This window comes from Eurosta solidaginis, chromosome 3, assembly GCF_040869045.1.
Source record: "Eurosta solidaginis isolate ZX-2024a chromosome 3, ASM4086904v1, whole genome shotgun sequence".
NCBI lineage: Eukaryota > Metazoa > Arthropoda > Insecta > Diptera > Tephritidae > Eurosta > Eurosta solidaginis.
In genome coordinates this window covers 163,406,702-163,419,836 of record NC_090321.1, presented here as the reverse complement: position 1 = coordinate 163,419,836, position 13,135 = coordinate 163,406,702, and the positions used below count along the sequence as shown (strand labels likewise).

The 13,135-nt window shown below is 38.3% G+C and overlaps 1 protein-coding gene across 2 annotated transcripts in view; it reads right to left on the bottom strand.

Annotated features, from left to right (window-relative positions):
* Nucleotides 1–13,135, bottom strand: part of inaD (inactivation no afterpotential D) — a 120,567-nt gene that overhangs the window by 81,896 nt on the left and 25,536 nt on the right. For both annotated transcript variants that reach the window (XM_067773642.1, XM_067773641.1), the window contains exons 2-3: nt 375–445; nt 202–291 (exon numbers count right to left, since the gene is read on the bottom strand). In XM_067773642.1, the coding sequence (XP_067629743.1) occupies nt 202–291; nt 375–445 (161 nt within the window). The remainder of the gene's footprint in view (nt 1–201; nt 292–374; nt 446–13,135) is intronic.

The following is a 13,135-nucleotide window of genomic DNA, read 5'->3' as shown; positions in this document are numbered from 1 at the left end:
GCCGGCCCTGTTCCCCACAATTATTTGCACGAAAATAAACATAGTTTTGCTCACACCCACTATAAGTTGGGCGGATTTTATACATTTTTTTGCGTGTGTTTTCTGGTTGTGACATTGCAATTCGTGCAATTCATGCATTTCGTGCACCGTTTGCAAGACAAAGCGAATCCCCCTTTTGAATAAAAAGTATTAGCTACATACCTTCAACCTTCCACACAAATGCGCGGGACTGTCTGGAACAATACCTTTTATAAAAATTCCTGATGTCTTCGAGTTTGGTGAGTCTTTTACCTAGTGATAAAGGTACAAACATTTTTAATATGCCCGTAGTCTGTTCAGTTTGAATTTGCATGTACATATTTTCGTTATATTACCTCTCCTCTAACTATGCATATTCCAAATGACTTTTTCCCAGTTTTGTCCAGGGTAACTGTGTGAATATGATCTAAAATATATTAAACGCATATTTATATGAGTCGTAAATAGATATGGGAATTAGATGCAAGTAAAAAAGTTGGTTATACACATGGCGGAACTATAGAAGGTGGCAGGACGTCGACAGCTGACTTGTAATTTTTATACCCAGTTGTACTTGTACACAGGGTATTATAACTTTGATTGGATAACGGTTGGTTGTACAGGTATAAAGGAATCGATATAGACATAGACTTCCATGTATCAAAATCATCAGTATCGAATACGAACTTGATTGAGCCATGTCCGTCCGTCCGTTAACACGATAACTTGGGTAAATATTGAGATATCTTCACCAAATTTGGTACACGAGCTTATATGGACCCAGAATAGATTGGTATTGAAAATGAGAGAAATCGGATGATAACCAGGCCCACTTTTTATATATATAACAGTTCGGAAAACACAATAAACTGATAATTTAGTAAATAATACACCTAGAATGTTGAAATTTGACGTGTGGACTGATATCGAGGATTTTGATAAAAATTTGAAACAATTTTTTTAAATGGGAGTGGCACCGCCCACTTGTGATAAAATCAATTTTTACAAATTTTATTAATCATAAATCAAAAATCGTTAAACCTATCGTAAAAAAATTCGGCGACCTGCCTTTACTATAAGGAATGCTTTGAAGAAAAATTAACGAAATCGGTTAAGGACCACACCCACTTTTATATAAAAGATTTTTAAAATGGTCGTGGACGAAAAAAAGAGCTTTGTATCAATAGAGTTTTATTTTCTAAATTGAATTATAACATTAAATTGGAAAAGACTAAACTAAATAAACAATTTTCAATGTTTCGGGAGCCATAACTCGAAGAAAAATTTACGTATCGTAACAAAATTGGGTAAAAATATTTTCCTTATAGCAGAAAATATTTATAGTAAAAATGGATAAGATTGGTTAATGACCACGTCCGCTTTTATATAAATGATGAAAAGGGCCATAGGGAAAAATAATAAGTTAAATCTTAGCTAAAATAGTTTTGTACCAATCGTATTTGGTGCCATTATAACAAGAAATGGGACAAAAATCAAATCTTGAAAAAATGGGCGTGGCACTGCCCCTTTTCTACAATGCATTTCCCAACGTTTCTGGAGCCGTAAATCGACGAAAAATTTGGTGGACATGTGGCCTTTTAACAGGAAATATTTTCAGTAAAAATGGACTAAATCGGTTAAATCGCCTTCTTTTATATAAAAGATTTTGTAAAAGTGCGTAGATGCAGGTAATAAGCTATTTCACAATGGCACTTGTGTGTTTATGTTTCTTGTTCTGTTATATCTTTATTTTAAAATAAAACGTAGGGAAATCCCCATATCTGAAGGAAAACTGCATTATTACCCGCTCAAGGTCACAGCTGGGTATGTAATGTTTGGTTTCAATCGAACTTAGACTTCCTTACTTATTTTAATTTGATTTGAAACCTTGCACAAAATATCTAGGAATCATCCTAGACAGTAAGCTGTCATGGAAGCTCAACGTGGAGGAAAGCCACACAAAAAACCACCTACCTCAACAAATTAGAGGGGGTATGCAGACTATCAATGCTTAGCATTACGGGAGCCCTGAAAACAACACCGACGGCTGCACTGTATGCCATTCTACACATTCCACCTGTAGACTTAGTATCAAAGAACATAGCGCAACAACTGCAACTCAGTGCCTCGGGGCAGCTTGGGTCTGCGGTATACTGTGCTGATCCGGAAATAAACAGATCCTACAAGCTGCCAGATTACTGTAGCGTTCTTCAAGCCATATTAGCCGTAACAAAAGCAGTTGAAACACTGGAAGAGAATAGCTTAAACTGCAACCGTGTTAACTTTTATATTGACAGTCAAGCAGCAATTAATGCAATAATCTCGCATTGCACAGCATCTGAATATGTGTTAGAGTGTAACCAGCCTCTGGAGAGAATCGGGACAGGGAGAAGCATACATCTATATTTGGTCCCAGGGCATATGCGAATAGATGGGAATGAAATAGCAGATGAACTAGCTAAAAAGGGCGCATCCCTTGAAGCTTGCTCCGTAGACGTCCCAATAAAGCTGGAGACATTGGTGCTTTATCGGTAACCGTATCGGTAACCTTATAACAGCTGATTCGACCAACCTTATGAGAATCAATGCAATCGATTATTGGTGCCGCTAAGGTCGTAACCGTATCGTAGCCAACCAATTGGGTTTTGGTTTACTGTCGTAACGATAAACAGCTGATTACGTTAGGGATACGGATACAGCGATACGACATACGGCACCAATGACTCCGGCTTTAGATTGGGCGAGATTAAGAGAAGGCGAGAGGAGCACACGATCGATCAAACGGGAAAGGTGTGGATCCAAGCGCGGGGCTGTAAAGTGATCTGGTAACCTTGCCGTGCGCGGACGTGTTTTTGATCGCTCTTCGAATTGTTATTCTTTATACTCAGTTGAGCAGAGCTCACAGAGTATATTAAGTTTGATTGGATAACGGTTGGTTGTACATATATAAAGGAATCGAGATAGATATAGACTTCCATATATCAAAATAATCAGGATCGAAAAAAAATTTGATTGAGCCATGTCCGTCCGTCCGTCCGTCCGTCCGTTAACACGATAACTTGAGTAAATTTTGAGGTATCTTGATGAAATTTGGTATGTAGGTTCCTGAGCACTCATCTCAGATCGCTATTTAAAATGAACGATATCGGACTATAACCACGCCCACTTTTTCGATATCGAAAATTTCGAAAAACTGAAAAAGTGTGATAATTCATTACAAAAGACCGATAAAGCGACGAAACTTGCTAGATGAGTTGAACTTATGACGCAAAATAGAAAATTAGTAAAATTTTGGACAATGGGCGTGGCACCGCCCACTTTTAAAAGAAGGTAATTTAAAACTTTTGCAAGCTGTAATTTGGCAGTCGTTGAAGATATCATGATGAAATTTGGCAGGAACGTTACTCTTATTACTATATGTACGCTTAATAAAAATTAGCAAAATCGGAGAAGGATCACGCCCACTTTTAAAAAAATTTTTTTTTAAAAGTAAAATTTTAACAAAAAATTTAATATCTTTACAGTATATAAGTAAATTATGTCAAGATTCAACTCCAGTAAGAATATGGTGCAACAAAATACAAAAATAAAAGAAAATTTAAAAATGGGCGTGGCTCCGCCCTTTTTCATTTAATTTGTCTAGGATACTTTTAACGCCATAAGTCGAACAAAAATTAACCAATCATTTTGAAATTTGGTAGGGGCATAGATTTTATGGCGTTAACTGTTTTCTGTGAAAATGGGCGAAATCGGTTGATGTCACGCCCAGTTTTTATACACTGTCGTCCGTCTGTCCTTCCGCATGGCCTTTAACACGATAACTTGAGCAAAAATCGATATATCTTTACTAAACTCAGTTCACGTACTTATCTGAACTCACTTTATCTTGGTATGAAAAATGAACGAAATCCGACTATGACCACGCCCACTTTTTCCATATCGAAAATTACGAAAAATGAAAAAAATGCCATAATTCTATACCAAATACGAAAAAAGGGATGAAATATGGTAAGGTAATTGGATTGTTTTATTGACGCGAAATATAACTTTAGAAAAAACTTTATAAAATGATTGTGACACCTACCATATTAAGTACACTCAGAGAAAAAATCGTTCTAAAACGAACGAAACAAGTTCAAAATTAAGAACATTCGTTGACAAAAGTCTGCTAAGTACGTTTTTTCTTAACTCGTGACCGATGGGCTTGTTTTAAGAACAGTTTTTCCAAGCACACCGTTCGTATTTTATGACCACTTTGGTATTGATGTGTGAACCTTCAGTGCTCATTTCAAGCAATACTTGGGCTTGATTTAAGAATTTTTGTTCTCACGCTTCGAGAACGATTTGTGGTCGATTAAAAATTTTTCGGTCTCAATTCAAGAACGGTTTGTTCTTGATCTTTGTTGGAGGGGGTGGGGGGATAGAGAGGGAAGGTTATTTTTCCAATTAGTACTCATTTATTTATTTTTATTAATAATAATTTTTTTGCAATTAATAAAAAATATTAATATCAAAAAAGCTATTATTAAAGACCAAAAGATGAAAAAACGCATAATATGCATTTTTTCATGTCTTTCTCTTATTGAGAAATTGTTCATTTTATTGATGCAATCTGAATATATACTTAAAACATTTCATAACAAGTTTGAGAATTAGCTGTACATATATGAGTGGAACTGAACGAAAAATAAGAGTTAAAAAAATAGAATATAAAAAAATTGTTTTAAAAAACTTCAGAGTTTGTCGGTGATCGAACTCGAGCCACACGATTACAACCGCAACATCGTAGCCGCTGAGCCACTACAACTGCTTGATAGATTGTGCCAAATGTTGTATTTAACATTTTAGTGCACACGAATTATACCGTTTCTTTTTTCTTGAACTTAATTTAAGAACATTGTTCTTAATTTAAGAACATTGTTCTCATTACTAGAACATTTGTTCATATTTAAGACCAGCCGTTCTGTTTTCAAGAAAATGGTTGTCAGTTCAAGAACAAGGTTGTTGTTTTGAGAACAGGTCGTTCGTTTTTCAAGAACAAGAAAGTAAGAACATGAAAAGCTTGAAATGAGTCCGGTGGTGCTGGATTTTAGAACGGCGTTTTTCTCTGAGTGTAGAAGAAAATAAAAAGTTCTGCAGGGCGAAATAAAAAACCCTTAAAATCTTGGCAGGTATTACATATATAACTAAATTAGCGGTATGCAACAGATGATGTTCTGGGTCACCCTGGTCCACATTTTGGTCGATATCTGGAAAACGCCTTCACATATACAACTACCACCACTCCCTTTTAAAACTCTCATTAATACCTTTAATTTGATACCCATATCGTACAAACTCATTCTAGAGTCACCCCTGGTCCACCTTTATGGCGATATTTCGAAAAGGCGAACACCTATGTATAGAACGAAGGCCCACTCCCTTTTAAAAATACTCATTAACACCTTTCATTTGATACCAATATCGTACAAACAAAGTCTAGAGTCACCCCTGGTCCAGAAAGGCCCACTCCCTCTTAAAATACTCATTAACTCCTTTCTTTTGATACCCATATTGCACAAACGAATTCTAGGGTCACCCCTGGTCCACCTTTATGGCGATATCTCGAAACGGCGTCCACCTATGGAACTAAGGATTACTCCCTTTTAAAATACTCATTAACACCTTTCATTTGATACCCATATCGTACAAACGCATTCTAGAGTCACACCTGGTCCATCTTTATGGCGATATCTCGAAAAGGCTTCCACCTATAGAACTAAGGCCCACTCCCTCTTAAAATACTCATTAACTCCTTTCGTTTGATACCCATATTGCACAAACGAATTCTAGAGTCACCCCTGGTCCACCTTTATGGCGATATCTCGAAAAGGGGTCCACCTATAGAACTAAGCCCCACGCCCTTTTAAAATAATCATTAACACCTTTCATTTGATACCCATATCATACAAACAAATTCTAAAGTCAGCCCTGGTCCACCTTTATGGCGATATCTCGAAAAGGCGAACACCTATAAAACGAGGGCCCACTCCCTTTTAAAAATACTCATTAACACCTTTCATTTGATACCCATATCGTACAAACAAAGTCTAGAGTCACCCCTGGTCCACCTTTATTGCGATACCTCGACAATGCGTCCACCTATAGAACTAAGGCCCACTCCCTCTTAAAATACTCATTAACTCCTTTCGTTTGATACCCATATTGCACAAACGAATTCTAGAGTCACCCCTGGCCCACCTTTATGGCGATATCTCGAAACGGCGTCCACCTATAGAACTAAGGCCCACTCCCTTTTAAAATACTCATTAACACCTTTCGTTTGATGCCCATATTGTGCAAACAAATTCTAGGGTCACCCCTGGTCCACCTTTATGGCGATATCTCGAAACGGCGTCCACCTATGGAACTAAGGATTACTCCCTTTTAAAATGCTCATTAACACCTTTCATTTGATACCCATATCGTACAAACGCATTCTAGAGTCACCCCTGGTCCATCTTTACGGCGATATCTCGAAAAGGCATCCATCTATAGTACTTAGGTCCACGCCATTTTAAAATACTCATTAATACCTTTCATTTGATACCCACATTGTACAAACAAATTCTAGGGTCATCCCTGCTCCACCTTTATGGCGATATCTCGAAACGGCGTCCACCTATGGAACTAATGATTACTCCCTTTTAGAATACTCATTAACACCTTTCATTTGATACCCATATCGTACAAACGCATTCTAGAGTCAACCCTGATCCACCTTTATGGCTATATCCCTAAATGGCGTCCACCTATAGAGCTATGGCCCACTCCCTCATAAAATACTCTTTAATGCCTTTCATTTGATACACATGTCATACAAACACATTCCAGGATTTCCCTCGGTTCATTTTCCTACATGGTTATTTTCCCTTATGTTGTCACCATAGCTCTCAACTGAGTATGTAATGTTCGGTTACACCCGAACTTAACCTTCCTTACTTGTTTTCTTTTGTAAACAAGTTTTATCTTTTATAAACATTCAAATCTTTACACAGTGCAATATACATAGTACATTTTTGTGCATTTTAAACATTCAGTCTGTGTGTTCATAGATTTTCACAAAAATTTGTGACAACTGCATAGCTTTTTGTTGGTAGTTGTGTTCGCTGCTAGCTATTCGCTGTCTTGCGATTTACATCCAGTGCTCCAAAATAACTCTCGGTCATATTTTTTGACCATCAATTTATCCTCTATTTTTAGTTTCTTTGCCTATTTTTCTTTGGGTTTGTTTAACTTTGAAATTATGTTGGATTGCTGTGTCAAGAAGTGCACCAATCAAAAGAAAATTTCCCGTGGTGATACTTATGTTTGTTGTTGGCTCGTGATAATGTGGCTCATGTTATCTGTGCCGGTTTCTCTCACATAGGTGGTCGGGTTGTTGACTTAATATCCAGCAAAATTGGACTGAACTGGACATGTCATGATTGTCGTTCGGTAGAAAATGACATGCAAGCTTTTATGAGGCAAACTCAGAAAGAGTTCAACAACATTTTTATTGGATTTCGTGACATTAACGAAAGATTCAAAACGATGGAAGCTCACTTTAAAAAATTGAAAGTGATATCGGAATCCCCAAAACGTAAGAAATGTATGCCCAACAATGATTCCAACTTGTCTTCGAGTCAGAGGCAAAGCTGTCCTCCTAAGAATGCCCCTTCGACCGCGTTGACCGATACGAACAGGCTTGCCAAAGATGTTATGAACAATGCAGCTCAGGAATCTCCACAACTCTCTGTCGCGATTTCTAGCGAGACGATTTCTGGCAAATTAAATGATGCACCAACTAATAGTGGTACCTTTGCGGCTGTTTGTTCTACGTAACCAATGTTGATTTCGCTGGACTCCCCAATTCATCCTACACCTCCACCTGTATCTTTAGTTCCAACAATAACAGTTATCGATACTGCGGTTGTTGCTAGCGATACAAATGTACCTGCACAAAATAATACTTCATTGACGGGCTCGATAACCAATGCTAGGTCAACTGTCCTACAACGGCGCTTTCTGGCAACTGTCCTACAACGGCCGCACCTTCCCAGCTCTCTGGTGTGCTATCCGCTACTCCTTTGCAGGTGACTGCCGTGCCACCTCGTAGGGCTGTTTGTGTCCCGATTACACTCCTCGCTTACCGAAAATGATACGGCTCATTACGTTTGCTCTAAACTTGGTGTTGCACCCACTAGTAACATCAATGTGTATAAATTTAACTTTAAATATGAGAGAGACATCTCCTCATTTAAAATATCTCTTTCAGATGAATATATCGATAAGGTACTTGATTCCTCTTTTTAGCCTAAGCATACTGTGGTTCACTTGTTCACAAGAAAGGCGAGGGCCGAACCTGTTTTATTACATCCAAAAAACGGTATGACGAACAAAGTAATAACAACACAAAGGTAATTGCTGATCTGTCCCGTCTTCTCATTAATTACCAAAATGTTCGTGGTTTACGATCAAAACTTGTTCCATTCTTCATTAATTCTTTCAACTTTTCTGCGCAAGTTGTAGCTTTTACGGAGACCTGGCTAAAGCCTGATAATTACAATTCGGAAGTTTTTTTAAATAAATATGCTGTTTATCAGCGTGATCGCATCTCTAGAGCGGGAGGTGTCCTTATTGCTGTTGAATCTAACCTATCATCTGAGTTGATTTCGCTGGACAATATCTCTCATATCGAATTCATAGAAGTTAGGCTTTCGTTCTGTAGCTACAGCGTAATTGTTTGCTGTTCGTATATACCACCTCGTTCGGATATGGATGTTTATGCTAGTCATAGCTCGGCCATCTGCGATTTGAATTCGAAGTTGGGAGATAACGATCGACTTGTTGTTGTTGGTGACTTTAACTTGCCAACAGTTACTTGGGTTAATATAAGTGATTCGAACTTTTTAACTCCCACTTCTCGACATGAGATTCTCAATTGCTGGTTAGACTCATCTCTGTTACAGATTACCAATGTTCCAAATAGTGGAAATAAGATGCTGGATTTAGTATTTGTGGATGGCTCGGTGGGTACTGCCCTTACGCAAATCACACCTTTATCCCTTCCAGAAGACCCTCTTCACCCTACGCTAGAGATATCACTTCAAATCAGCCTACCCCGTAGGATTCAAACACAGTCTCGTCCCCGATCTAGATGCTTCTACAGAGCGAATGTCATTATGCTCAATGATCTATTGGCTTCCCATGATTGGTCGGATCTCTATACCTGCACTGATGTCGATTCGGCAATCTCTATATTTTACAGTACGCTAGATGGCTTCTTTGATACCTGCATTCCTACTCGCTATACCTATATGTTCGAATAAGCCCCTTTGGTTTTCAAGGCAACTTATCAGACTTAATAACATTAAATCTAGGCTTTATAAGATATTCAAGAAATCTGGAGCATCTGTAGACCTCTCTAAATATATAATAGCTCGTTCTAAATTTCACCGTCTTAATCAGCTTTGTTATAAAAAATACTTAAGTTGTTGTAAAGCCCAATTTTTTAAAAACCCAAAAAAGTTTTACAGTTTCGTAAATTCAAAGCGGAAAACTTCTGGGTATCCTTCCTCATTTACCTTCGGATGTAAAAAAGCTTGCACTGATGACGATGTAGCAGAGCTATTTTCAGAGTTCTTCGCTTATATAACTCGAATTCCATTATGAATCCTGCTATTGATAGTGATATTGTTCTTCAGAGTCGTCAATCTTTGAAGCCCACCTTTTCTCCCGGACCAGACGGTGAACTAGGAACACCTTGCATGCTTAACTACCGCGCTGAAAACATGTATGAGCCTATTTTAAAATTATTTGAGCTATCTCTGAGATCTGCGTCCTTCCCGCCACTTTGGAAACAGTCTTTTATTATACCCCTGCATAAAAAAGGTAGTAGGTCAAAAGTTGAAAACTAGAGAGGTATTGCTGAACTTTCAGCCATTCCTAAAGTCTTTGAACAGATTTTTACCAGTCAACTCCAATATCTAGTCTTTTATCTCCATGCCAACACGGTTTATTCGTCAAAGGTCAACCACTACAAATTTACTTGTATTCACCTCTAGAGTTATGGAAGGATTTTTAGCGAACAAGCAAACGGATGTCATCCACACGGACTTCAGCAAAGCATTTGATACCGTCAATCATGAGTTACTTATTCATAAGCTTCATTCAATGGGCTTTCCGTTTCACCTATTAATGTGGCTGAAAAGCTATCTTTCTACCCGGACCCAAAAAGTCCTGTTCAAGTGCAATCTGTCGGAATCGTTCAGAGTTTCCTACGGTGTACCCCAGGGAAGTCATCTAGGCCCTTTGCTCTTTACTCTTTTCATTAAATGACTTGCCACAGACAATATTATATTCCGATACAATAATGTATGCGGATGATGTAAAACTTTGCTACACTTACTGTCCTACCGATTTGAGTTCATTGGATCTTCTTCAGGCCGACTTGGACTCGTTCCAATGTTGGTGCACACCAAATTTACTAGCTTTAAATTGCTGTAAATGTAGGCATATGACATTTCACCGAGTGAAGCCAGTATTGAAACCTTATATAATAGATGGTAGGTACGCCTTTGGAGCGTATATCTATTGCAAATGATCTAGGCGTCCTTTTTGATCCGAAACTGAATTTTAACATGCACACCGTGGTGTGATGGTGGCGTGCTCCGCCTACCATACCGTATGCCCTGGGTTCGCACCCTGGGCAAAGCAACATCAAAATTTTAGAAATAAGGTTTTTAAATTAGAAGAAAATTTTTCTGAGCGGGGTCGCCCCTCGGCAGTGTTTGGCTAGCGCTCCGGGTGTATTTCTGCCATGAAAAGCTCTCAGTGAAAACTCATATGCCTTCCAGATGCCGTTCGGAGTCGGCATAAAACATGTGGGTCCCGTCCGGCCAATTTGTAGGGAAAATCAAGAGGAGCACGACGCAAATTGGAAGAGAAGCTCGGCCTTAGATCTCTTCGGAGGTTATCGCGCCTTACATTTTTTTCTATTTTTATTTCATCTATTGCCAACAAAGCGTTGGGTGTACTTGGATTTGTTAAAAGATGGGCTAAAGAGCTCGATGATCCGTACCTCACTAGAATTCTTTACAAATCGCTGGTTCGTCCAATACTAGAGTATTGCTCATGCCCTGTTTCTCGAAAGCATATAAAGCGTCGTGAGTCAGTTCAAAAACAATTTTTGATATTCGCATTGCGCGGCCTTAATTGGGACTCAAGTCTCCACCTTCCTTCATATAGAAGAAGACTTCTTCTTATTAACTTATCCACTCTGGAAAATCGGAGAATATTACTGGGGGTATTGTTCATCCATAAGCTCATTATTGGAGAAATGGATTCTGCGGACCTTCTCAGCCGCTTGTTTTTTGCGGTTCCCCCTAGAGTATCCAGACACAACGTTCCTTTTTATTTACCCCTTTGTCGTCGAAACTTTGCTAAAAATAATCGTCTTCTTATCTGGTGCGCGCACTACAATGACTTGTATAGCTGTATCAGTCTTGAATGTACTTTTGCCACTATACGTAATGCAATACTTGCCTATCTAATCTTCTGTAAAAAACAGGCACGATCTCGTATTAGGATGGAGGAACATTTATCAACATGTATCATTAAGAATGAACAAGACAGTACTGTGTTGATTGGAATCTAGTGCATTCCAACAACGTTAAAAACATGCCTTTTCATGAGTTACTGACCGGAATCGTATGCATTCCGGCAGTATCACCTTATGGGTGTATTCCAACAACACAAGTCATGTTACTTTCTTATGCCTTGTGATGGCGTATCCTCATTACATTACTCTTAGCTCTGCTGGATTCCCATGACATGCTTATTGGAGTCTTGTTGCAAGATTGGAATCCACTGCATTCCGAAATCATGCTGAGCGGGATATGATGCATTCCGCCATTATAGAATCTCGGTATAAGATCTTATTTCTGCTCATATTTCTTATTATTATATTCTGAAATTAAACTGTAATGTTCAATAATATATTGTAACAAATTTACTGAAATTCCTCTTATTTGCAACCTTCTACTAACGTTCGAATCACTAAACTGTTGAATAAATAACTCCACTATTCAATAATGCAAAATGGGCTTTATTAAAGTACTTCACAATAACACTTATACTTCGCAACTGATTGCTTAAATCAAACTGATTGTCGCGCCTCTACTGTTGCTGCCTTTTATACTTTATGATTTCTCGTTCGCATCTTCTAGGCGCTTCCATTTCCAGAATCTACTAGTTGGTTATCTGTTATAAAGTTCTCAGCTATAACTACAGATGCACAATTTTTATAGCTTCTCTCATAGCTCATGCGCGTGTGTTTGTGAGTAATACTTGCACAATTATTGCATACTTTCAAGAGTATATCAGATATATGCATGCTGTTGTGCGTTGCTTATCCGCTGCGTGTACGTACATATGTGTAGACATAATGATTAATTTGGTTATGTGCATACAAGTCACTGCTTAGCATCGGCTTAGAAATGAGCGTACCCCTTAGTGCTGCTAATATTCGTAACAATATCTTTGTTTGTAATATAACATTGTTGAAATCTCGATATATCTTAAATTTTAACTTTTGAGTTGTATATTTATATATCTTGCAGTCGACCATTTGAAGTTTGTCGTCGACTTTAAATAATACATAAATAAATAAATAAATAAATTATGTGTAGGTATTACAACCTTAGACTACCAAAGTTGCTTCTATCATTAAAACGAGAGGACTGTAGACTCATGACGGGTATTCTGACTGGACACTGTCTTCTGGCGCCACATGCCTTTAAATTAGGCTTGGCCAGTGATAGCAGATGTAGGAAGTGCGAGTAGGAGGAGGAAACGATCGAGCACGTTGTGTGCTCGTGCTCTGCGCTTGCCAGGCTAAGACTCCAGCTATTAGGAGTGATACAACTGTCAGATCTAAAAGCAGCAAGTAGTTTAAGTCCTAGAAAGGTTCTAGTTGTTGCCAAGAGGACGGAGTTATTTTATAACATTGGACCTGGTTTTTGATGGGTTTTTTTCAGTTTGGTCGTTAAAACAAACTTCTGGTAACACTACGGACTCATTCAGTCTATGTGAGGTC